Consider the following 27,194-nt stretch of genomic DNA (forward strand, 5'->3'; position numbering starts at 1 on the left):
AGGCAGCAAAGCTTTACCCCCAAACTGTTGGCTCTATTCTGCATGCTGAGACTCTCTCAGATATCCTCAGCTGTTTGAATCTTCTTGCTGAAGGGTTTCCTTGATTGAGAGCAACTGCTTCCAAAGGTCACTGGTTCTCTGTGGATCAGCCCTTTTCTCTGATGTGCACAAATCTCATTTTATACTTCAAGCAACCCTGCAGCAATCGAACTCAGGTCCTGATTGAAACAAGCTTGGTGCAATTGTCCCCTACTCTATGCTACATGGTGCCAATCACTATGTATAACAATGTTGATATGGAAAGTAATCTTAAAAAGTCATAAGGGCGAAAATATTTGTGTGTGCCAAGGCTAATGAAAAAGACACTAGATGACATTAAAGCTGGTTGGTTTGTTTTTGTTTTGTCTTTTTTTTAGGGCAGATTCTGGATGTGCTGGAGAAATATAATCTGAGCAATGAAACTCTTGTATACTTTACATCTGACCAAGGAGCTCATGTTGAAGAAATCTCCAGTTCTGGAGAAGTCCATGGAGGATACAATGGCATATATAAAGGTGAACATTCTCTGATGATCCTTAAAAACTGTGTCAGAAACTATAATCTCCGTGGTTTTGCTCCAAAACTGTAATGTACTCTGTACCTGTGGCCAAGGTACAAAACTGGATTCCTTAATAATTCCTGTCATTCTAAGTTCAAATGTAGGCAGTAAATACAAGTGATTTACTCATTGAATACAGTAGCTCAACCAGAGTACGTACTCAGCCAGAGCTCTGTGGAGTTTTAACACTAGCAAATATACTCAAACTGGGCAGAGATACAGATTTGGAAGGATGTCTGTACTTAGTACTTTGCTGTAATGGCTGGATAGCAGAATAGAAAGGGGTTAAAAAAAAAAGGTGGTTTGTGAGCAATCAAAAATTTAAAATAAGAGCTAAATACTATGAAGTGAGTGGGATCACATGAAGATAAGGTATTAGGATATAGAGAAGATGGGAGAACCAGCAACAGAATCCAGTGTGTTAATTACAGAAAAAGTAGAAAAGGAAAATTAAGTTAAATAAATAAATAAATAGATCAGGAGTTGTACTGAGTTTGGGATGGGCACATTTGAAAACAGCTATAAGAGAACATGATTTCGGAGAGAAAAGACTTCTCTTCAGGAGAAGAGTTTTGAAAATAATGCACTGAAAATAATTCACACTTAGCGAATTGAAGATTGGTTTGGAAACGGAAAGACTTTAGTTAAGGTTTAGTTGTGTTCTTTTAGTTGTATTCTTTTAGTGCAGGTCTTGTCTTGACAAGATTAGTACTCCAAAATCTGTTTATTCTGTGGAGACCTACAATGTGTTTAATGTCTACCTCACTGTAATACACTTTCTCCTGGTGATATCACATGGCAATACTGAAAGATGCTTTTGTTGAAATATGGTGATCTTGTAATAAGAAAAATTCCAGCTTAGCAAACATTCTTCCTTGTTTTGTCCATTCCTATATCTCTGGCACGGTGATCCGTTCAGTCAGTAGGAATATAATACACCACTGGATACCTCTGAGAAGATGGTTCCAACATGGGAATGAACATATTGTCAGCCATGTATTTTTGAGAAAAACAGATAAGAAGAGATAATAGGATGACAGAATGAGAGAATGGAGGATGTGGAGATGGAGGAATTCTGCTTGAGAGCATGGCTGTAACAGTCACCTATTGTCAAATATGAAGTAAAGGATCCTCTCTGACAAACTACACAAAACTGGTTTTGCAGTGTGCAAGTGGTGGACACACAGCATCAAGAAAATGAAAGTCAAAAAGTTTTTAATAATATTCTGTCTTACTGAAATCAGGTAGGAATTCTTGTTTCTGATATTTTTCATGAAATGCTGTGAATATTCTTGTCCTTTTACCAGAGAGAAAGTTATTCTCATTCTTTCACTAGGAAGTGGCTGTGTAATTTATTTTCCCTTCATATTTAAGGGGACTAGATCAAAGAAATCCAGCAGGTTTTGGAAGTTCATTAACAACACTTGAAACTTTTAGTTGTAGAGAGAAAAAAAATAAATTGCCTTTAGAAAAAAAGGTAGTATTGCAGAACAACAAAATCACATAGTAGTTGAGTCTGGAAGGCACCTCCCAAGGTCTGTAGTCCGAGCTCCTGCAGAGCAGGGTCAGCTAGAACAGGTTACTTAGGGCTGTGTCCAGTCAAGTTATGAAAATCTCCTGTGACAAAGACTCCACAGTCTCTCTGGGCAACTTGTCCCAGTGTTTGATCACAGTCACTGTAAAAAGAAGCATTTTCTTCTGTTTAAAGGGAATTTTCTGTGTTTCAGTTTGTGCCCATTGCCTCTTGTCTAGTCAATGAGCAGGACTGGAAAGAGCCTGGCTCTGTACTCAGGTAAATCCATGTATCCATACTCCAGTATGTCCATGTCTCTTGTACTGGGGAGCTCTTTACTTAGATGCAGTGCTCCAAGTGTGGCTCACCAGTGCTCAGTAGAGTGTAAGGATCACCTCCCTTGACTTCCTGGAAACGTTCTTTCTAATGCAGCCCAGAATGTCGTTGGCCCTCCTTGCCACACGGGCACGTGTCTGGCTCATGTTCAGCTAGTTGTCCACCAAGAACCCCAGGTCCTCTGCAGAGCAGCTTTCCAGCCAGTCAGCAGCCAGCCTTTGCTGGTGCTGGAGATTATTTCTCTGCAGATGCAGGACTTGGTATTTCCTTTTGCTGAACTTCATGAGGTTCATTTTGCCTCGTTTCTCCATCTTGCCCAAGGCCCCTCTAGATGGTAGCACAACTGTCAGTGGATCAGCCACTCCTCCCAGTTTTATATCATCTGCAAAACTGCAAAAAGGAAGAAAGATAAGCATATAAAGTGCTCAATAACAATACAATGAAGTTTTCAGGTGAGAAGACTCTATGGTTTTTAGTCAGCAGGTAGCTATCTGAGATGCGAGCCTTCTATTAAGAGAGCTGTGAAGGAAATGCTACACAAGCAAAACAATCAATGCCAAAGCCATGTGGCTACAAACTATCAGATGGGTCCCCTTGGGCTAACACCAGAGTGAAATATATCTTGAATGTCAGCACATAGGCCTTACATAGTTATTTAAGTAATTAAGGAACCATATGGTTACATATCTGTAGCTGTAGGCACAGCCTGAGGTGTTTTAGAAGCTCTAAAAAATATTTGCCTTCTAGAATGCCAGACATAAGACACAGGATAAATTATGAGGAGGAAAAAGAAGACAAGTACAGGGGGAATATGCCATCCTAAGAAACTTTGATTGAAAGGAGTTTTTCTGCCAAGCCTTGAAAAATTTTCTATTCATACTTACAGAATGGAGAACAATTTGAAATAGACCTTACCTGAGCTAATAAAAAACCTGCTTGATAGAATTACTGGGAGACAGATTAGGTTTCTTATTTTTAAAATGAATTGTGTGAATTGCAGTAACCACCTATGCTATGCTGGCAAATGTTGTAATATCCTATGGGATAGGAAATAATCACTATATAAGAAATAAAATAATTATTGTATGAGAGACATTCTCAATAAAATAAAAAGAAATTTAAAGACCCATGTAATCAGTTGAATATACTTTTACCATTTTAAAATACATTGAATTCTTTATCTTCCACTCTCTCCATCTCCGTATCGATCTTCAATTTAACAGGTATGTTATGAATCATTTTCAAAAGAGCTAAGTGATCAATTAATTGCATAATTAGCAATTTTCATACATAAGAATTTATTCATATTAAGAGTCACGTACAATGAAAAGTACATCTCTGGCAGATTAATGAAAACCAGGCCTGTAAAGCCCCAACTCCCAGGCACTGATATAGCAACGTGCCTAAAAAAAGCAAAAGGACAATCTTTGTGCTGCTTTTGCTCATGTGGCCATGTACTAGGAATTTGCTTCATCTGATGAGTAGTTTACAAAACTGGGAGACATGCACGTCTGTTGCAGAACACTGGGTGGCAGTGTGGGCGGTCGGAAGATTACGTGCTTACGTGCTTATGTTACAGGAATGCAGTAACCACCCACGATGGGCGAGGCTTAGTGGGACACTATATAACTCGGTTCATTACATAATAAAGTGCCATTTTGCATCTTCTATATTAGAATAAGTGTCTAAATGGACCTTGACGGCAGAGGTCAAGTGCCAAAAATCACAACAAGTTGCCACACACGTCCTTTCTCCCTCTCGTTGTTAGACGATCTCCACTATTTATCTTTTTGTGTATGAGCACTGCATGACTGTGAATATGAACCAAGCTACGTACCCCAGCTTACTGAGCTGGAGCAGTACGCTCTGTAATAATTGGTTCTGCCCTAAAATCAGAAGCTCTCAACAAATCTCCACAATTCAAACTCACTCATTTGCTATGCAGCCAAATGAGCACCAGTTATAAAATTTAAGAGTAGTTTGGAGAGTTAGGCTAGTGCTGCAAGACTGAATGCAGAAAGGGGAAATTGCTGTTTGAAGGTTTTATTACTCTGGATTCTGACTGTGGAATAGTCACTGTAAATTTGGATAGCCCTTGAAGTTAGAAGCCAGAGCTAACATCTTGTTTAACTAGTTGCTGACTTACACAGTCTGGTTTATCTCTTCATTATCCTTTTTTAGGAAGATAGTGATAGTGATAGTGATAGTGATAGTGATAGTGATAGTGATAGTGATAGTGATATCATGGGCTTTCTTTCCAGTGGCCTTTTTCTGACAATTATCAAGATCAGAATCCTTTGAGGAAGATGCAGGAGCTGTAAAATAGTGATAGTGATAGTGATAGTGATTGATAGTGATAGTGATGGATCAAAATCATGGGCTTTCTTTCCAGTGGCCTTTTTCTGACAATTATCAAGATCAGAATCCTTTGAGGAAGATGCAGGAGCTGTAAATAGAGTAGATCCCTGAGATCTCCTCCTAATCCTGAATAGTATGACTTTTGTTTAAACTGTGAAACTTGGCAATTTAGATTCTGGGAAGAGTTTTAGCATTAGTTACATGAAGATGAAATTCCACTTCCTAAATAACCTAAATCATTTGCCAATTAAATACTTACTTACATTTACTGTTTTGAAATGGGACAGTTGCAAATTTCATGGAACATCTTGAAGTTTAATGCTCTTTCCTCATTATAATGAGGATACAGGAGGGAAAACTTACTACCCTTCCTTTGCTTACCTTTGTTTTGTATACTTTTATTGTGCCTCTTGCCCTTTGATACCTCACTCAGAAAAGAATTACATCAGTCTCTCAATCTTAACTGATGAGTTTTCCCTTGTCCCTAATTTTTTGTTGTTTTCTTCTCTGATGTATTTCTAATTGTGCAATACAGTCTTTCAAAAGGACTTGCATAAATATACTACATAAAGTATATACATACACGGATAGCGTATACATAAATTACATGCATAAGTTAAATACATAACATATAATGCATAAAGTATTGTCTTTCGGGTTTTGCCATGAAGTATTTCTACTTGTTTATATACTTACTTTTTAACACTATCCATTTCATCCTGTAGACTGTCTGTTGTCTTTGAATCTTACTGGTTGCAGATGTGCATTAAGCATTAGTCTTTGCAGTGGTGCTTTTTCTTAAGTGTGCAGTGAAGGTATGGTGTGAATAACTAAGACATAGGTGCTAATTCAGTTATTTTTTTCTCTAATGTTCATTGTACTGCAAATATTTTTACAGAATTTGAACTTGCATCTTCTTTCCCCTTCATCCAACTTGGTGTGAAGTCTATTATCTTTCCTTCTGAATTCGATCAATTTGTGATATTTTGTGTCGTATGTGGATTTTTCAGTTCCAGAGCTCACTTCCCTACCACAATTGAAGTAAATATATTAAAATAGCAAGAGACTTAATACAGAGTATCATCAAGATACCTTAACTATTGACTTTTTCGCAAAGTTTCACAGGCTATTTTATGTCTTTGTTTCCTGCCTGTTAGTCTGATTTTGATCCATGACACCCTTTTGTCTTCTAACACATGATTAATGTTTCAGAAACTTTTCCTGAAGGTCCTCGTCAAAGATCTTTCAAAGATTTAAATCTAGATACAGCCTATAAAACAAAAAGAATAGTGGCTATTTTTAGTAAGAATTTCTTCCCAAGACCTTTCTTCTTCAAGACCTTCTCACCTGGATTCCTGAAGAACTCCTGAGTACATACATGCTAATACATTTTTCCTGGCCACTTGCTGTTTTGATCAAAATGGATCAGAGGAATTATCAGTTTCTCTTAGAAACCTGCTTGTTCTTGTGAACCTGTTTGGTCTGTTGGTCCTTTGAGTCATTTGGGCCTGTTAGTTCCTTAGGAGGTTTCCGGTTCATGATTAAAAAAAAAAAAACAAAACAACAAAACCCCCCACCTTTGTTTTTATGTATTTTCCTATTTAGCTCTTTATTGTTCATATTGTTCATTCAGGTCACTGAATGATATTTCATATATTGGTATATAAGTCATATCTGATGTCTAATATATAACCTCTAAGTTATTTATAAGTTGTTATGACTTATTACATATAGACTATGGTCCTCTTTATCATGTTAATATTACCCATTTCAGATTGAAATATGGGAACTATTGTGTTTTACTGAAGTCTCTTCATAAAACTTTCTACATAATTTGTCAGCAATTTCTCTTTTGAAAGGTATGGAACTTTGAGCTATTGTTTTTACATGTGATATCCAGGATACCTGCACTGACTTCTTCTTAGGTGTTTCTCACTAGCTTTCTCATTAGTATGACTTCAGCAATTTAAGCATGTCCTTTGGAGCTAGTCGCCTTAGCTTTCCCTTAGAAATAGAAATAAGGTTAGTTCTTCAAAATACTTTAGATCTCTACTTAAGAATAAGATGAATAGAATAAATAAATGAATAGAATATTCCCTCCATTGAATGACTGGTCTAAAGGATGCCATTATATTCTTCTTTGGTACCCTGAGATACTGAAAAGAAGTATTTTGTCGTAATTTTTATTTAGTTGCTTAATGACTCATTTCTTGAATTGGCTTCACTGTGTTATAGATTATGTCTCTCTTGTCACATATTTTATAGCAGTAAACAGTGAAGGCATTAAAAACTTTTCTCCACAATTTTTCTCATTGTACTATTTCACTGGTACATATGTAGACAGTAGAAGTCCTCCCTCATTATCACTTGTTAGCATCTCTCTCACTGTTACATAGGGGATTTTCTGTGACGTCTCTTTGCATCTCTTAATACACTTACTCTCAGCCTCTTTTAGATAGGCAGCTAAATGTATTTTGCCTGTGCCTTGGACCTGGACATTAGAAACGTTGTCTTTCTTTGTATTTATGAAGCATTTAGCACAATGGATACAGGCACTTGGCTACCGTCATGCTGCTTGAGTGGGTCATGAGTTCTGCTGCTAATGGAAATGGAGTCAAACACTGATAATGGTAAAACATTTGAGCAGCATTCGTTTTAAGTGCTTTGTGCCTTACAAATAGGCATATTCATAGTTACCTTGTTAATACACATGAAAAATAATGAATGCTTCTGAAGTACTTTGTGATTTTAAAAAATCTACTGCGGATCTGCAGGAGCTTAGCAAGGACTGGAGGAATCAATTATCCAGTATTTTTATTGAAATGTATTATTTTTTTACAGTTTCATGTACTGCGGTGATAAGTTTGTTCAGCAGTGTTTCTTTAAGCTTTTAGTAAACCTTTCCCTATTTATAAACCACAGAGAAACCAATCAATGGCCTTTTTGGCCTTTTTTTCAAATGTACTGTATTTTCATATTCTCCCTGAAGCGATGCAGATTTTTAAATAATCAACCTATCTTGTAATTTCGACTGAAACAGAAAGTATCCTGAGAGACCATTTCACTTGATTGGAAGAAAGGTCAGATCAGAAGATGTACAAATGAGCTACGGCTGTTACATTCACCTGTTCAAGAACAGCTCAAGTTGAAAATTAGCAATAGCAGTACATGAAACACATTAAAAATCAGTGAAACAAAGAGTGAGCTTGCTATTGAAAATAAATTGTTATTTGATAATTTTATAAGGTAAGCAATAGTAACAAGTTTTGATTGTCTATATTTGTAGCATAGAGTCCACTGCAGATTGGTAGAATAATTAAATTCCATGTATTTTGCTATCATTCAAGAGAATAAATAGGGTTTGGAAACTTTAGAGGTTTTAGAAGAATATAAGAAGGAAAGAAAGGGTAGTATGGTTATAATCCAACCGATCTAAGGAAGTTATTTTAAATAGTTTTCATCATTCATCATTCGAAATATTAATAGTAATATACCACAGAGTTCCCATTTATGTGTCATCCTTTATAAAACCTCTATTCCCAGAGTTAGGTAATAGCAGTCAATTTAAACCACAGGGAGGAAAAAAAAAAGAGAGATACTTTTAGCTAAGATTTGAAATGAAGTTAACATGGAAATTTGACATCATGTTGTGGATGACTGCAGAGTTATGTCTGTACTTTTTCTGCTCCTGCAGATCTTTCAGGAAAGGTGAATGTAGGCTATTGTTCACTATAACACTGAAAGGTGCAACCACTCAGAAAGCATAGGTAGCTAAGCATGAAAATACAGCCTGGGGTGTTTTATGCTGTTTTAAAAACATTTTTAGAAGAGTTTCAGAGGACAAAAATAATAGATAGTTAGACTGCCTACAGTTTGCCAGGCATATAGACTGCTAGGTTGCTGCCTTTTCTCTGTTTCAGTGTTGCCAAGTCCAAGCAGAATACAAAACTAATGAGACATATCCTGAAATATCAAGCGATTTTATTTTTAAATAATGACCTTTCAGGGATTTTTTCCTTCTAATATTTTAGCCATTTGGATGTTTGCTTCGTGTTTCAAGCATTAGTTAAACACTGATTTATTTTTTAAGGAAAAAAGAATGCAGATAGCTTGAACAATGTTTAACAGCTAGAATTTTAAAGACAATGTATGTCAAGGGATTTGTAATCATATAACACCATTAAGCAACTCTACTGATGTCACTAAACACAGTTATAGTAACGATGAACACGACATAGACATAGATAATAGAAGACAGTCTTCCGCGATGACCTGTAATTCCTGCCCTGGTTCCCTGCTGTTCCTATCCTCCAGAGATATCAAAAAATTATGCTCCAATTAGTCTTTTCAAAGGAAAACAGCAGTCATTTCTTCATAGATGTAAGTGAGGAGATAGATAGCCCTGCTGTGAAGTCCGTTTTGCTTTTTGTACCTCACAGCAGGGAGGCAGAGTTTGCCAAGTGCTCCCTTTATGCTTGGTTGTGTGCAAGTTTTCTGTCCTGTTTTCTTGAATCCTGTGATTCAAGAAAATTGTACTGTGAACCTAGGAGCTGTAAAAGTGATCCAATACCTAGGTTTTAAGAATTGCAACCTGTGTGGGAATGGGATTCACCACTTACCTTGAAATTGCTCTGTCTTCAGATTACACAGGAGGCAACTGTAAAGCAAGAATTTATTTAAACAATTTGATCTAGCCAGTACATAAAAGGAACCTCACACTTTAAACTCCCTATCATTTAGACCGGCTCTCAGAGTTTTCTGTCTGTCCACTCATATATTAAATACTGTTGTCATAGAATAAACACATTGCCCTTCTGCAAAGATGTTGGGAGGATTGGACCGTGATGGATATTGGAGAAATGAAGGAAATGGCTGCAATGTAGTGCTGAATGCAACTGGTTGTTGTTTGTGTGTTTGGTGTTACTGTGTTGGTCTAGAAGTCAAAAATGTCTTCACAGATCTACCATCACGTAGTGAATTTCTTCCTAATGCATTGAATTGCAGAATTCAGTAAGGTGATTAAATTAGTACTTTCTTCTGTCTAAAGTCATTAAGTACCATTTTTAATAAATTATATATCTTCTCTGGTTCATAACTCAGACATCTAGGCATACCTAAATTTATTTTTGATTCCTGTTTTTTGGTTATGACTCCACATAGCTATGTGGCACACCATCTGGACCGAATTCTATGTGAATATTACTGCAGTGTGCCTTTTTATCTCCTGCAGGTGATATTTAATTCTGTTTGTAAACTAAATAAATTTTATAAGCTCTGTCTAATACATAGTAGATTTACTGTGAGAAAGGTACTGATTATAGGTGGAAAATCTAAACTGAGCAAATTAAAAATAAGATAAATATATGTAATGAAAAGATTCTAGCTAGACAGAATGTTTACTATTTGTAAATTGAATCTGGGGGGGCATATTCTTGTAAGAAGAAATTGATTTCTCAGCAAACAATACTTTCATTTTTCAGGTGGAAAATCAACAAACTGGGAAGGAGGTATTCGTGTGCCAGGACTTCTCCGTTGGTCTGGAGTGATACAGGCTGGTGCTTATATTCATGAGCCAACAAGTAATATGGATTTATTTCCCACCATAGTCAAACTTGCCAATGCACAGTTACCCTCTGACAGGTATGCGCTGTAGTTATCTCTGTTTCAGAGAAAGTCTCGGGAGTGTTTTATACATGCTAGTGATGTCTACTGAGATAGAGGTGAGAATGAAAAGAAAGAAATAGATTGTAAAAACACATTTTGTCATTCCTTAGAGTAGTGTGTTGTCACTTTTCATATTGACATCCTGATATATTTTACAGAAATGTTGTATGTAAATACGACTTAACTTGCAGAACAAGCACTAACAAACAAGAAGATAAAGGAATACCACCAAGAGCAACATACCATTTACTAAAAGCAAAAAATGAATGTATCAGAAAAGGCTCTGTTCTGCATGTGGCAGAAATAGGAACTGCAAGTGTAAATTATTTTAAACATTCAATCTTGGCTTCAAACACTCAATCTTGGCTTGCTTAGTATAACGAAACACACCAAAATGCCAGTTAGGCTTTTTGCAGAGGTTTTTTTTGTTCTCTACCAAGTTAGTGAAAATAATCCCTTTCAGAGTTTTGCAGCCTGATAAAAAAAACCCACTGGACTTCTAAAATTCATGAGACGCTTAATCGATGCTCCTACATGCCACTGCTCTGTCTTGCTCAGGAGACAAGCAAAGTGTCTCCACCTAAGCTCTGTTGCCATCCAAATCCAGTTAGTGGAGAAACCTGCTGATACGCGTCTTTGAACACATCTACCACATGCAAACTGTTTTGAGCACAAAACATCCAGAATCCGTGTGGGAAAAAACAGTGGTGAGCAGAGATGTTCTGCTAATGATGATGCTTTGAGTGCTTGATGGAAATGGCAAGGCAGGACACATGTAAGACGTGAAAAATTAGTCAGGCTGGTCCTGAGAGATACTCTACAAGCAGTTAACTTTGCCAAACCTAAGCAGTTCAGATTGTTCTTAATGTGGGCAGATCTTACACACTTTGTTTTCATACTGCTTGAGTGAAGACTATGCACTGATGTTTTATTTTTATCTCTTTGATAGAAATCCCAATATAGTTGTGTAACTTTCACTCGCACGTTGCTCCACTCTGATTCTTCTGTGTAGTCTATATGCCATAATTACTCTTTCATGGTAGGACATGGATTAGCTTGAAGCATTTGTGATTCAACATCTGACTTCCTGTCACTCCACTGAACTATTCCTGAGAAAGAAGAGGAGTGACGGATTAGGATTCAGTGATTGAGAGGTTGAAAAGGAAAGGAGGAGGTGCTCCTAGTCAAAGAAGAAAAATAAGTCATCAGGAAGGAAAGTCTCATATAACCCCCCGAAACCAGCAGCTGTGGGAATGCAAGAGAGCTGGAGACACGTTACTGGAGACACCCTTTCCCCCTTCAACAGGCTGTAGAGCAGAAAGTGTCCAGTGGACATCTGTCCATCTCTCAGCTTGATAGTGAGGAAGCCTGCAGGGGCAAGTTGAAAGTGCCTTACTCAGGTGAGAAAACATGACAAATTGAAACTGGGAAAGACTCTAATTCAACAGACCTCCACAGACGGCACCCAGAAAGCAAAGTTACGGAACAACATAGCTTTAGGAACTCCAGGATGTTTTCCTGCCCATTCTTTGAGAAGAATCCTACTCAGAATAGTGATGTTGCGTGGAATTACTACCAAGAATTCTATAGTCCTATGTAGCTCATGGCGGTGCAGGGTGAACGGTTGGGCGTGATGATCTTAAAGGTCTCTTCCAACCAGATGATTCGATGATTCTATGGCTTAAAAAGTGAAGTTAGTATCTCTCTTGTAGTAGTTACACTAACGTAAAAAGGACTTTACATGTTAGTAAAAATTAACATAGACTTTTTAGACTCTTAAAAGTTCCAAAAAGGTTTTTATCAGATGTTGTTCAAAATGCTGAAAAAAGAATTACCTGCCGATCTGTATATCAGCACAAGTGGTTTCCTATAAAACTCCTTGTCAAATTTGTAATGCACACCAGGTAAAAAGTGCAGATTTTGATTCCTCCCCTGCCAGCTGATTCCAGGAATTCCAGAGCTGGAAATGTTTAAATGCCTTGCTTATTTTATTACTCCATTTTGATGTAAGTTGACTGACTTCTTCAAAGCATGATCAAAATTGTCCAGTAGCATTTAGAGAATGTGGATTTATATCTATGTGTTTGTATGTGTAGTTGATAAACACATATTTAAACATAATTCATTCTGGACTTTGAAATGATTACTTTTGTGTTAAATTGAAGCATACATAAATTGCTGGACAGAGTTCATACCATTACTTCTGGGGATACTAGCAGAGCACAGCATATATTTCTCTTGGTTTAGGGTTATTTTGATCAGACTACTCGCAAACAGCTTGAGCAAGTACGTCTGGAAGACTGTCTTATAGCAATATTTCACATATGTCTGGTCACTTTCTTAGGAAAAGAAAAAAAAAGAAAAAAAAAGATTGAGGAAACAACCATTCCTAATGGCAAAATATAAAATCAATGTTTCCTCAAAAAAGCAAAGGGAAGAGCACCTGAGGCTTTTTCTCTGTATTAACCATCTGCAGGTGGCCATTCAGATTTTTTTTTTAAATGGTGGAAATGCAGAATTCTGCTATCTCAGTAAAGTGAGGTTTGGGTTATTCTTATGATGTGGAAATATTTTCTTACTCAGAGTTATAGATGGACGTGACCTGATGCCCTTACTTCAAGGAAAAGTTGCCCGATCCAAGCATGAATTTCTCTTCCATTACTGTAATGCATATTTAAATGCAGTGCGCTGGCATCCAGGAAACAGTAAGTAAACTTGACTGTTCACATTTTAAATATTTAATAGAATTTTTATTGCAGCTTGAAAAGAATCAGCAAAAGGTCTTGGGCTATAGTAACAAACAAGTTATTTAACATATCTAGCTGTTTTTCTTCACTTTTCTTTTTGCTAGCATGCACCTATTCACCATTTTACTCTTTGATGTTAGTTTGTTGCTATGCATTAATTACATATCAGCACAATACGGAGAACTATGGTATCTAAAAATTTGGGGGTTTAAACTTACTTGAGAAAGAATCTGTATTACAGAATGAAGCAGTCAGGGTTAACTCTTACAGCTTCCTAAGAATGTAGAGGTGATAGGATGACTTCCTGAGTAACAACAGCACCAGTTTGATGTCAGCCTGGCCATTTTTGTTATTGGGATAGCAAAGTATAGTAGAATCACTGAGTCAAAGCCATAATTATCCAATAAATGAATACAGTCTTATGGGGTCTCTTTTCATGCTTTTTATGGACAATATAATTCCAGTTAGTGGGCCAAGGAAAAAAGCATTTGCCATTGATTTGCTCCTTTTTAGCTACCAGCTTGCTGTGTCTGGTACCAACTTCCACGTTATCCAAAGCACATTTACTTTTCTATAAAAATCTCTGTACTGAATGAAGTCAAACACACATTTGCCTCATCTCAGTTGACACTCAAAGTGACGACTTCTGTTACAATTTCAAAATGACCATTCAGAATTATTTCCTCGTTTTGATTCCCTCCCATCATCAAAAGGATTAAATTATTCTGTGTCGTGAGGAGGAGAGAAGTAGGCAGAGCTCCAGGCAGGCAGAGAAGCTGTCTTTCTCAAACATATACCTTTGCAAGATGAAGTACCCCTTGTCGGAGGAAAGGGTCAGCTTTGTTATTTTCTGAAGGAGAGTTTAATGGGAAATGAAGGGGAGCAATGATGAGGGACTAGTCTATTGTATTTACTTGAGTGGCAAGATTGTAGACTGTAGATTCTCCCTTTACCCTTTCTCCAAGGCAATCACAAGAGAAAGCCCTCTCAGAGCCTTGCAATAACATTTTTATAACAGTGGTCTGATTTCTGTATGGAAGGTTGACACAGTTTCACCCCAGCTGGCAACTAAGTACTGCATAGCCACTGGCCCATTCCCTCCTGGTGGGATGGGGGAGAGCACTGGAAGGGTAAATGTGAGAAAATTAGTGGGTTGAGATAAAGACAGTTTAACCAAGACAAGCAAACCAAAGGAAGAAATTCATTCACTCCTTCCCATTGACAAGCAGGTATTCAGCCATGTCCAGGAAAGCAGGGCTCCATGACACATAGAGGTTACTTGGGAAGACAAACACCATCACTCTGAATGCCTCCTCTTCATTCTTCTTCCCTAGCTCTATGTACTGAGCATGACGTCACGTGGTATGGAATATCCCTCTGTTCAGTTTGTGTCAACTGCCTCAGCTGTGACCCATCCCAGCTTCTTGTGCACCCCCAACCTACTTACTGGTGGGGTGGCATGAAAAGCAGAAAAGGCCATGACTCTGTAGGCACTGCTCGGCAATAATGAAAACATCTCTGTGTTGTCAGCACTGTTTTCACGACAAATCTAAAACATAGCCCCATACCAGCTACTCTGAAGATTAACTTTACCCCAGTCGAAACGATTGCAAAGGGGTTTTGATATACTACCTTGTCAGAAGAGGCAATAGCCAGATATTCCTCTCTACTCTCTTTTGTACCAGTCCCCTGGGAGTGCTCAACATCTCCTGTCTCACTTGCCCAATCTTAGATCTTCAAAAATGCCTTTTCCATGTAGACAATGCAATCATATTTGTAAACGTATTTGTTGCAGTCAGCTAAAGGTTTGCCCCTGTTTATCTCTCTTCCATGTGTTATTGTTGTATAGAGATAAATATACTTGCATTACAGCTGTATGCACCCGATGCTATCTGTATTGCTGAGGGTGCTCGTGTGGAAAAACGAGTATGGTTTTTCTTCTGATGTCTCTGCAGCTCCATATGAAGCAACTGATAAGTTCAAAATGCATTATATTACTAGGTAAAGTATTATTGTTTTCTACCCTTCCACCTCAGCTCATTCTTGTAACTAATCTCAGAGTCCATCCACAGTCACTCTTTTGGGTACTATTAAGTGATATTTTAATATGTGAAAATGAACACAAGTAAAGCAGAAAAACAATGCAGTGCTTTTTTTTTTTTTTTCTTTTTCCTGGAAAAGCAATTGTTTCAAACATTTAATTCAAAATGATGCAGAGTTTTTGCCTAGCAACAAAGAACTAAATTAGAAGTATCCTATGGCAACAGTTCATTCCCTATACTTAGGAACGCATCTGAGAATGTGAATGAGTCTATGTTCATTAAAGGCAGACTAGAAGGCTGGAAAATTGTGCGACTTTGACTTAACCTCAGCATGCTCCTATTATCAGTTACAAGGCTGTATGTCCTGAGGGTTTGGTACAGACTGATCACCATTCCTAGCTCTACATGTACTCAATGTCTAACACGCTTTATGGCCTAAATAATACCACACTCCTCCATGAGGACACACATTTTACAATATCCAGAAATAACTGTGGGCTGTCTCAATCTTTGAGTTGCACCTTGCCAATGATAGCACTTAATTCACAGAGGCCCACCAGAAGCAGATGCTTGGTATTCTTAAGGAAAAGGTGATATTCTTTAGCTAAGAAAAATCAAGAAATTCTTGAAAAAAAGTCATCAAGGAACAATTATCTCTTTCTGTGTACTGTAAACAACCTTTTAGACCAGGAAAGACTTGTGTTATTCTTAACCTGTGTTCCCCAGTGAGTTAACTGTGTTGACTACAGCTACTTTGGAACTGTGTAAAACCATAATACCTTGCCCGTACATACAGGCCAAATGCTGTCCAGCTCTGCCTCCCACTAGACCTGAGGCTTAGTGGAAGAAACCATCATGGTGTGAAATGATAACCCGAGCCATGTCCAGCATATTCTGCACTGCTCTTTTTAGAAAGACCCAATTGTCCGAGTAGTTTAAGACTACATTATAGACTGCTGATGCCTTTATTAAACATGTAATTTCTATTAATTTTAAAGATGCACCTTTTGAAGAACAAAGCTATGACAGCCAGAAGTTCATAGAAGAGAAAGCTTATAACTGTTATGGAAAACGCAATTTATTTATTTATTTATTAACTAAAGTACAAAGCAATCAAAATAAAGGGTGAATTTATTAATGCATATATTCTCATATTTTTTTACTCTATTTTCTGGGAAGTCTTAGTTTCTATGTGTGCTTAAGCTTGCATATTCCTCTTTTTTTCCCCCTAGAAAATCAAAGTGTAGAATTGGCTTTTATCCTAAGGAAAAATGTGTATACCAGGAAGTGGGAGGGAAGAAAAAGTTCTAGTTAGCCATTTGGTCCCTCATTTCCTCCATCACACCACAGTTCCCTTAGTAACTTTGTCTTTGCCATTGTTAGTTTTCCACTGAGCTTCAGTCTGAAAAAGCTTTTTTCAGTTTAACTTTTGACTCTTAGACTGTATATATGAAACAAGTAAATTTAGCATATGTTACATTTAGAGTACTTGCACACCTTTGACTTGCTTGCAAGTTTCTAGAGTCTGACTTAAGCAGGTGTGTTTCTCACATCACTCAAGGAAAGTCAGAAACTTCAGAGTGAGCAGTTACCATTTTACATTTATATGTTTAGAGACTAAGCATTCCTTGTGACCAAATCAATACACATCTTCATTAAGACATATTAGTTAGGTCAGCTGATGCATTCACAATTTACTTTTCCCTTCATCAGCCCTTTGAAGGAGCATTTAGAGGTTATGTATGTGCTACATAATGCTCTTTTCAACGAAAATGTCAAAATTTAATCCTTATCTTTTCTAGAGACACATGAGGGAAAGAATCTTTCTTCTACTTTGCTTCTCTTTCTTAGTCACAGATAATAATCTAACACCGTTTTTTCCTTCATCTCTCTTTAATTTACTTACATTTTGCCCGATACTAAAAATTAATGCACATTATTCTTCACATTCTGTATTAAAAAAGGAATGAAATATCAGGCAATTTTCTTTGCTCATGATTTATATCTCACTTTTATGGGCTTGTGCAGGCTGACACTTGCTATCAGTGCCTTGGAAACAGCCAAGAACTACAGTCCTAGTCCATGGAGGATGGTTTCCTGTTATTTTTAAACCTTATAAATACATATAATTTAATTGATCTGTTAATATTACAGAGAGGAAGGCATGCTAAAACAGCATCAGCAAAGTAATTTCCCCTTATCATTGCTTTTTCTCCACATCTGCCTAGTGTACCATTTAAGTAACAATTTATGAAAGTAACACCTTTGGAAGAAAACCCACAACCCTTCTTTCTCCCTAGTAAAGTGTAATCTTTTAGGTTTAGCAATCATTGGACACCTACATTTAAAACAAAGCAAATGTAGAATCTGCTTTTACTTTCTTAAGCTGAGCCACCTGAAGTTTTATGCAGCATTCTGTTAGCTGTGTATGTCATATTATACTTTTAAGTCTGATCATGTGTTCTGCTCGTGCAAGTAGACCAGTACTTGTGTATTTGATAAAGTTATAATTTAGCATATCTGTCTACTAAAAAACTATGAAGAGCTCTCTCTCCAGAACATTCCTGGCTTATGAATCAAGACTATTAAAAATGCATTTCTATGACAACTTAATTATAAGGAAAGAATGTATCAGATAAGGAGCAAATATACAGTTGAATGGAACTCCTACATCTTTCAGACTCCTCTGATTCTGTGCAAAATTTTCATTTGTTAAGGAGGAAATATATTGTAGTCCGATGTAATAAACATTGAGAAATGTAATACAATGCAGTCTGTACTATAAAAAAATAATCTTCACAGTATTTTGGTACTACTACTATTAATATACTAATGTTTCTGATAAATGCTAGAGCGACTTTACTAGCAGCACTTCACCTATTCTGTTTCAAAATGGATTTCATTATTCAGTGGAAAATGTCATTCAGTAAATAAAATACAAAGAGACATGCCATGGCAAGTTAAATTGAAGCCCTCTAGACAATAGAACAAAAGTAGCTTATCTTGTAAATAAAATGCTTTAAAGACAGTAAAAGTTCACTGAAAAACTTTCTATAGAAATTTTCTTCTTTGCCTCACTTAACAAACAGGTTACATCTCAGTTAGTGTTTATTCTGGGTTTCTTGCATGTTGTCATCTACTGGAATTACTGAAAATAGTTCAGTCAGATTTACCAACTAGGGATTCTTTCTGTATTATCACAGAATTAAAGCTATTCCAATACCCAGCTGTGACAATGTCCTCCAGCATCCAACTGCCTATGGTATTTCATGAGACGTATTTTGTTCTTTTGCTAGGGGTAGTGGGATGTTCCGAGACACACATATAGGCTTTTCTGCAGTTTCAGCTGTTACAGGTTAAAAAGAGACAAAGGGAGAATCAAAGAGGGTGCATTCTCTTTTGCGGTTTTCAGACTGAATACACAGGATAAATTTACCAAATAGTGGCTTTAAGAACTTCCTCCAGGTTTAGTTTGACTAAAGTTTAGTTTGACATTGGAGTCATAATAAAAAGAGGACAAAGCAAGAAAGATCTGCTCAGAAGCGCCAACTTCTGATTTGGACAGGTACAGCCTTTCTTGTGAAATACAAATAAAATAAGACCTGTTTCAGGAGAAATGAAAGTAAGAAGAGGAATGCATTGCACTCTTAGATACTTCTCGAAAGGACTATGATATCCATACCTTAAGAAGTAATAAGCTTTACTTAATTAATCAAGAGGGCTTGCATTATTTGCAATGCCATTCATTGCTTAATTTTTGATAGTATCACATCAAGTTTAATAGTTCAAATCTATAAACTGAATTGATACGGTTAAAGAACACTGACCTGTGAACACAATATTGTCCTGAGAGAGAGAGTATAAGAGAGAGAGACTAGGCAGGTAGCAAAGCCTGTAAAACCTATAAAACCAGGAAGCTTTATACAACCAGCTTAAAACTGTCTTCCTACAATCTAGTTCTCAGTGCAGGTGAGGCTAGTGGTTGTCGCTAACAAACGGAAGCACACTAATTTGCATGTGAGAGATAGTTTGGAGTGTATGGTGGTACTATCTGAGTACTATGTGAAAATGCCAGCCCTTCTTTGTTCAGTCCTCTTAGCATTTGAGAAACAATCATTCAGACATCCACAAAGTCAATTAACAGTTCTATTTTCTCTGAAGTAGAAAGTATTAGAGATATCTCTAAATATTTCATATTTTGAAGATATCTTTTAATATTGCTTCTACTTTCTTAATATGATGAAGAAATTTCAATTCGTTCCCTCATAAGTAGGTTTCCACTCACTTCCTCATTACTATCTTAGTAACAGGAGAGCAATTTTTTCATTGTGTTCGTTGCCATACGGCGAATGAATGTAGCTTCATATCTAAATGGTGGGTTGTACTTGTCATATCCACTAGACCCATTGGCAGAATCCATGCCCTTGCCTAGCTTTTTCCTACTATTTTGCTTGCTTCCCCAAGAAGATTTTTCCAGTTATGGTTTACTTACCTTCTCTATGGTAAGCACAAGATTTAGAGGGTGCTGTTGCAGATTAGTAAGGATTCTCGTTGAGAATGCCAGCAGTTATAGTTACTTGCTTTCAGTGCTTAACAATACAAAGGAAGGTAAATTTAATAGAAGTTTGATCCAAGACTTTCTTCTTTTGCATTTCGTCTTCTAAGGGAGAGACCATGTGACTATAACTGCTATCAAGGAAACGTTTTGTTTTCTTACAAAGAAATACTTTTTTTTTAATTTGAATTTCTTTTTTTTTAATTTAAAAATTATTCTTTTCATACCAACCTCATAACTTTTCACAGAAAAGAACAGATGGGAAAGGATAAGAAAGCAAGGATAAACATTTGAAGGAATAAGATTTTCCTATTGTCACAAAAATTTTTGCTTTCTGGCTAGAAAGAACAGGCTTCTTCAGTCAAAGTAAAATTGATGTAGGAATACTTGTGTCTCAGAGAGCCATTCCCTCAGTGAAAGACCATGTTAAATGTCCTTTGATATTGACATTGTACACACAGATTTTCAGTGATCATATCAAAGTGCTTTTTCTTCATGTAAAAATAGCAACCATAACATACTGGTCTGTTGAATCCAAGATATCCTAACCTAAATTAGTAATGTTCTTAGTGAACAGAGAAAGGTTGACAAGTTTCAGTGATCATATAAAGGCAAAGGCATTTAAAATAGCTAATTCAGTATTATTTAAATTTCAGCTTGAATGGCTTGCTGTCACATATTGTGTCATGCACTTCTGAACGTACAAAAGAAAAATGTTATGGATTTTTTTCCTGTATACTCTAAAGATAGCAATAAAATTAAAAAAAAAAGTCTGAGTTAAACAACTGTCTGGTAATTTTTTATGTATTTGTAAAGGTAGCAGTAGTCAAAACAAATAGAAATAACAACAACTACATAAAAGAATATATAATAATGCACTACAACTTTCAGAAATGAATTTCGGCTTACCAAGTAACATAAAAAGTGGGTCTTTAACAATTTCTGGAGCATTACACTTCCAAAAATATCTTTAGTTCAGTGTTGGATTTGAGCCTGCAGCATTCTGCATGTTACATTGAGAACATAACACTGATTCATCCTAATTTTAAAATCAGATTCAAATGGCATATGTTGTCTTAGGCAGTGTTCTTCAAGGGAATTAGTTAACCCACCCCACCCCTGCCCAACCTACCTAGAGTATTCTGTGTAACATAGACTCTAACATCCAACTAATCCTAGAAAATAAAGCAAAGTATTTGTTTATTAGAGAAATTCCCTGGAAACCTGTCTAGCAAGAGTGGGTGACTGCTCAGTATGCCATAAAAGAGCATACCATGAAAGACAGAATATATAGTTATAGAATAAACCAGTCAATGCTCGAACGGCTGTTCACTAGGACAATATTATGCTGATGGCCAGTGCACAGTGCAGCTGTGGATGATGTGCATTTCGTACCGTGTAGTTGCTTCTGAAAGTAAGTCCTGATCAGCACTTTGGAAAGGCACCATGATCAGGAATATTCAGTAACCATTGTACGTGTCCTCGCATCCCAGTACCAACAGTGATTTTTCTGTTAATTTCAGATATTTTTATGTGGTCTCAAACTCTTGAAGGACACGTAGTGTACTACATTTTCCAAGTATTTTTTGTTAAGACATCCAGAGTTTCCTGAAACTAAAAGGAAAAAAAAAAATCCAGCGTATTTAATTTGTTTCTTGTTTTGTTGTTCTTAGCAGGGAAATTTTATAGATGAGTTTGTGTAAAATCTTTTTGAAACTGAAAGAGACTGCATTTCACTAGTAGATTTTTATCTCAGTTCTGTCAATGACCTCTTAGTAGAAATGCAAAGTCCATGAAGTAGTATAGAACGAGTTCCTACGGATTGTGATATTTTTCAAATTTATTCAAAATTTTACCCCCAAATTTATTGAAAATAATTCTTCAGATGCATTTCAGTCATATTGAGCAGAATAATAAATATACATTTTTGTTTTTATTGACTCCATGGTCTCCCAGATGTGGGACTCTAATGCAAGCCTTTGTGAGACTTACTCACTCACTCCTCTTGCATATTGGTGTTTTAAAGGCAAATAGGTTTCTATTGTTCATAGTGGGAAGGGGAAGTAGACATCATAGTGCAGTCACATCATTAAAAGTCAACAGGACCATAAAAGCCCCATAAAGATCATGATAATTTAGCACTTAATATTAGCACTAGTGCAATAAAGAAAAGCTGAGTCTTTTAGTGTTAGGAAGTGTTAGTCATCCATAAGATAATTTTGTCATTACGAAGTGTGTGCTATATTTTCATTTCCAGCCTTTACCTAGCATTATAGTTACCTTCACCTCAGTTCGTATGCTGGATGGTAAAACTACTTTGCCAGCAAACCTTTATAATTTGGGCTCAGCAATGTCTTGATCTACTGCGGTGATGAAGATTCCAAACCAAATATAATTTTCTACTCTAGACCTTCCTTATAGAATTGTAATTTTGGAAGGTTTTCATTGACTCACACATTTTTTTTCTTTCTGAACAGACAAAGTGCACCCCCCCCCCAAACCAATTCCGAACTCTAAATACTTTATGTCTTCCAAAAGTCAACACTGTTAATTAATCATTTGATGGAGCTCCTAAAACACTGCCATGATATATACATATAATGTTAATTAGGGGGAGAATAGCAAAGTATAAATGGTCTCATGAAGATTTTGAGTCTGGCACTGCAAAAATATGAGGTAGAAATGTTAGACAAGACATTGTGAGTAAATAAATCTACCTAAGTGAAGAGTTATACTTGTTTTGGTATCTCAACACTCCGTGGATGCTTTTTTCTTAATACATTTTTCTCCAATACTAGAATGCTGTGGAAAACATTAAAATTAGGACTCATTAGTTCTTCATGGCCACGGTGTCTTAGAACTGCAAATTTTGAAGTCCCACTAGGGTCCGTGTCCATTTTCTTTACTTCTCTTCATCTCTCAAATTATCCCAACATTCAGCCTAGCAAATGGGGATTTGCTGCAACTAAATTGCTGTTTGCTTTTAATCAGCTGTTACATTTTTTTGTCTAAGGGAAAATGTAATTCCTGCCTGTATTATGTAGACTCTGAATATTAAGGCATTTATATAAAAATGACATTTGCTGTAGCTTTTCCCTCTCTGTTTTATGCAGCATACCCAACTAACTTAGAAGATAAAACAATGCTTTTTGCATGAAAATTCTTCGTATTTTATCTGCATGAAGTGCTATACGATATCACGTTTTTACTGTCTGATTTCTCAAAGTCTAATCCTCAAATTTAATTTTGATTCAGAAGTATTATATAAAAGTTTGAAGTTATGAATTACAGTTATGGAGGATGATACTGACAGTTCTATAATAGAGTAGTAGATTGCTTGTAGTGTTTATAGTTGGCAATGATTTTTGGGTTCTGAAAACAATGCAATTGCTACTAAAGCCAATTTTCAGCTGTAGCCAGAGGCTCTAAAAGCATATATCTATATGATTCAGAAACAACTGTAGCCCTTGAGTGTTCAGGTAAGTTTTCAAAAAGCAACTTAGAAGAAAGCCAAAGATAAACAAAAGTTCTTTTCTTTCCAGAGAAAATCAGTTTAATCAGTAAGAACTATTTGTATGTATGTTATGAAGGCATGAGTTTATGCGTGAGTATGAGGAGAAACATAGGTGTCACCGAAGTGAAGATTGTTTGAATTATGCTGTGAGAGGGAAGTTTTGTCATAAAAGCTTGGAATTTGCTAAAATCCCTAATTATCATGTGGAAGAATTCATCCTAACAGTGCTGGTCAGCATAAGAACACCAAAGCTAGAATCAAGCAAATGAGGGAGAGAAAAAAATGTAGCTGTTGTGTAATGCAAAAATTGACCGTTTGAATAGCTGACTTTTTAAAAAAAACAAGTATAGACAGCACATAGGATTCTGTTTGGACTCCTGTTTGCAATGGTCACTTTTAAACTTGGAAGGAAAACTTCTAGACTTCATGCATTATTTTGGTTTTCATTCTTTATTTTTATCTTTTTAGTATTGAAAAAAAGGTTAGTAATCACCTGATGCATTCTTTAGTTGTAGACAATATACTATGATAATTGAAATATGGATTATAACAAAATTAAATCCATTATGAGAAATGGATTATGATACTTAAAATACTGGGATTATGACATTTAAGTTTATCAAAATCAGCAAGTTTTACAGATTTTTTTACAACTAATATTATTCCATTGAATATCATACTTTGACAGTTTGCAGGTTTATCTTTCTAAAAGTCTTGCAAAGTGCATTAACAGGTTTATCTTAGTTCGAGAGTAAGTGCTGAACACAAGTGTCTCGGTTTAGTTTCACGGTCAATGGAAACACAATCAGTCCGTGGATAGAAAAGCAACTGGGAATTGCAAAGAAATGTACAAGATTACAGGTTCTTCGTTCATCTGCTTCAGTTCGTTCACCTCCGCCCTAGCATTGCTGCTATATCATTTAGAAGTTATGATGATCTCAAGAATGCCAAGTAGCTCCAAACACCAGGTCTATGCAGTGGCAACAAAAGGCTGGCTTAGAAAACCATGCTGGTGCTCACAGTGAAGCTGTTGTAATCAAGAAAAGGTGCTGAGAAATGCTTTAACAGGATTTTGGCACTTGATGCTAAATAGATTATACAATGCCTGTAGCTCCTGAGCATCATCAAAGACCTCTTTTTTTTTCACCCCCCTTCATGTGACAAAGTATTTCAGGTCTTCAGTTAGGAAGTGTTTTAATTTCTGCCAGTGCTTTTAAATAGTTACAGTGTACTGATTTGGGGGGTGGGGGGTGAGAAAGAAAAAAGAACTAAGTTCTAGGAAATGTATTTGAATGTTTAGCAACTAGCAGGTTTAACTAAAGGAAAGTAAATGTACTATTCATATTTCACCGTAGCGTACCATAGGTATGTATCTTTCAAAGCATTTAATCCATTTATGAGTAACCATGAGAAGTGTTTGTATTTTGAAGACAGAAAATATGCAGAAGTCAACATATTACTGTGTCTTTTTAACACAGGTAAAACTTGAAAAAATTTGTAAATTGTTATCTTGTAATCAAGTGAGAAAATTGAATGTAAATCATTTGAATGCTGCAAAGGATTATTCCCTTGGTAAATGATTACAACTAACTAGGACAGTGCCTACATACACAATGGCCTGAGTATTCCCCCCTAAGAATTTATTCGTGTTGTCAAGCTTGATAAATCTACGTTATTGCTTTGGCATGCAAGAGTCAGCAGCAGGTTTGTACCTCATCGACATGTGACCTTCAGTGCTTGGCTGAGCCACTCGATGCAGTCTCTGCCTAGACACACAAGAGAAAGTCCTCATGGCAATTATACCTGGTCTTTCCTAAACAATTTCAAGCAATTTGTTCTCTTTGTGGATTAAATTGACCTCAGATATATCCTTACCACTATTAGTTGTTAGATTGTGTATTTCAGTTGCTATGTATTTGGACAAGGTGTATGAGAACATACTGTGTTTCAGGCAGGTAGAGAAGTACATTTAGGAAGGCTTAAACTATCTGCATTCTTGGTCATCCAAGGATCAACATGGCTGTGTGACATGTCTGTGTAGGGACATTGTATTCCTATTCTTACAGATTTTGATCTGTTCTTGGGGAGATGGCTATGGAAGCACACAAGCTTTTTTGCATTTAAGTTTTTGTTCTTTATGTGCAAGATAGACAAGAAAAAAGTAGTGATTCAAAGTTTTGAATTCAAAACTAGACAGACCCATGAGATTCAGCAAGAGAGGAAAAGCTTTCAAAGTGAAAGTGAGGGTCTGGGTGATGATAGGAAAATATTTTACGAAGTCCATCTCCTGCCCTGACTTTCATCTGAATGCAGTTTGATAGGGAGATTTCCTAATCTCTAACCCTAACTAAATTTGAGGTTCCTTTTTATGTTTACCCAGTCTAAATTCCAAGATCTTGGTTAGGAATTCTGTCTCACTATTAGTAAAGAAACAGAGTTTAAGCTTGGGCATGTCTAGCAAGAATGCAAACCAGTTAGAGACAGCTTTGGAAGTGTAAGAGAAAGCTAAGCAACCATGTCAACATTGCCTGAATTTGTATGTGTTAATCATCACTAGACTGAGATTGTGGTTAATGTCTCTCAGTGTGCAATGCACTATAGTATGAAGCAGAACGGATTACTGCAAATCACTGCTGAACGTTAAAACAAACCTGGTTTATAACTGAAAATAATTCATGTAATCCATTTTCTTTTTCATTGCAACAGATGAGGAATGTGTTTAGGGTTACTTGCATTGTGGAGAATAGCATAAAAATGCATAGAAGAAGGAACCGGAGTAGTGAATACAATAGAAAAACAATTCCTGGTGCTGCCTGTTACTGTTACTATTTTCACAGATCTTTAAAGAATATTTTAACAAAGAAACCAGCTAAAACTGAGAGATGAAGACTGAGTTTGCAGAACTATGAATTAAAAATAGAATGTAAGCTTCAAATGCCAAAAAACAACTACCAGTATGCAGATGTTTGTATTTCACAACATACTTTGAGTGCTGTCATCACTCTTAACTGCAGTGAGGAGGGAGGGCATATATAAAATTTATATCTTGTCGTGTAATGCCAAAAGCACTTTCAGTAGTTTTGAGGAAGTACAATGTGTGACTGAATGACTTCAGACTGCAAGCTGTTTTATATTCTATTTATTTATATTGCTTCCTAAAATAATGGGTTAAAGCCTTTCAAGTAAGCCATAGTCTATGGGAACATACTCTTAGACCAGTAAAAAGATGTCGTTTTTCATATTCAAGGATGATGCTGTCTTTGTTTAACTCATTTTGTGTAACAGTCTGGACCTCATGGAGCCACAATAAATAATCATAAAGTTGGATTAAGTTTGTGATATAAGTGCCCCCTTCAAAGATCCTTTGAGGCATCCTAGAATTATTACACTGAATTAGTTAAATTATTTATGAATATGAATTAGTTAAAAATAGGTGATCAAGCCAAAGAGAACAAACGTTGTCTCTACCACCTCATTCACAGCAGTGGTCTACCTTCCCTCCTTCAACTGTGCTTCAGAGACTGGAGGGGAAAAAAAAAAATCAGAATTCATTTTGCCACTCATGTATCATGGGAAAAAACCTCAAAGAACCCCATCCTTCATGGCCCATAAAAATGATTGGCTAGAAGTTTTAAGTTAGAATCTGGTTTATAGACATTTTTAGGAGAGAAATCAAACACTGCCCGAAGTCCTAGCAACTTTGTCTTTTTTACACATCAAAGTGTAAGATGGTATTATGCAGAGAATGAAGGACAGTGGCTGGAGTTTCCCAACACCATTGCTGCTTTCTTCAAGTTTGAGATGAAGTCTCTCCATGGCTGATTATATCTCAGCTGAGCACTCTGGATGTTGTGTAGTGCTATTCTA

At 36.4% G+C, this 27,194-nt stretch overlaps 1 protein-coding gene across 1 annotated transcript in view; it reads left to right on the forward strand.

Moving 5' to 3' along the window:
- Window positions 1-416: 416 nt before the first annotated feature.
- Window positions 417-27,194, forward strand: part of LOC104500324 (steryl-sulfatase-like) — a gene marked incomplete at its 5' end in the record, with an annotated part of 39,788 nt that continues 13,010 nt past the window's right edge. Inside the window, 3 exons of the mRNA XM_010143953.1 lie at window positions 417-554; window positions 10,286-10,445; window positions 13,053-13,174. Of these exons, the coding sequence (XP_010142255.1) occupies window positions 417-554; window positions 10,286-10,445; window positions 13,053-13,174 (420 nt within the window). The remainder of the gene's footprint in view (window positions 555-10,285; window positions 10,446-13,052; window positions 13,175-27,194) is intronic.

This window comes from Buceros rhinoceros, unplaced genomic scaffold (assembly GCF_000710305.1).
Source record: "Buceros rhinoceros silvestris isolate BGI_N320 unplaced genomic scaffold, ASM71030v1 scaffold1529, whole genome shotgun sequence".
Classification (NCBI taxonomy): domain Eukaryota; kingdom Metazoa; phylum Chordata; class Aves; order Bucerotiformes; family Bucerotidae; genus Buceros; species Buceros rhinoceros.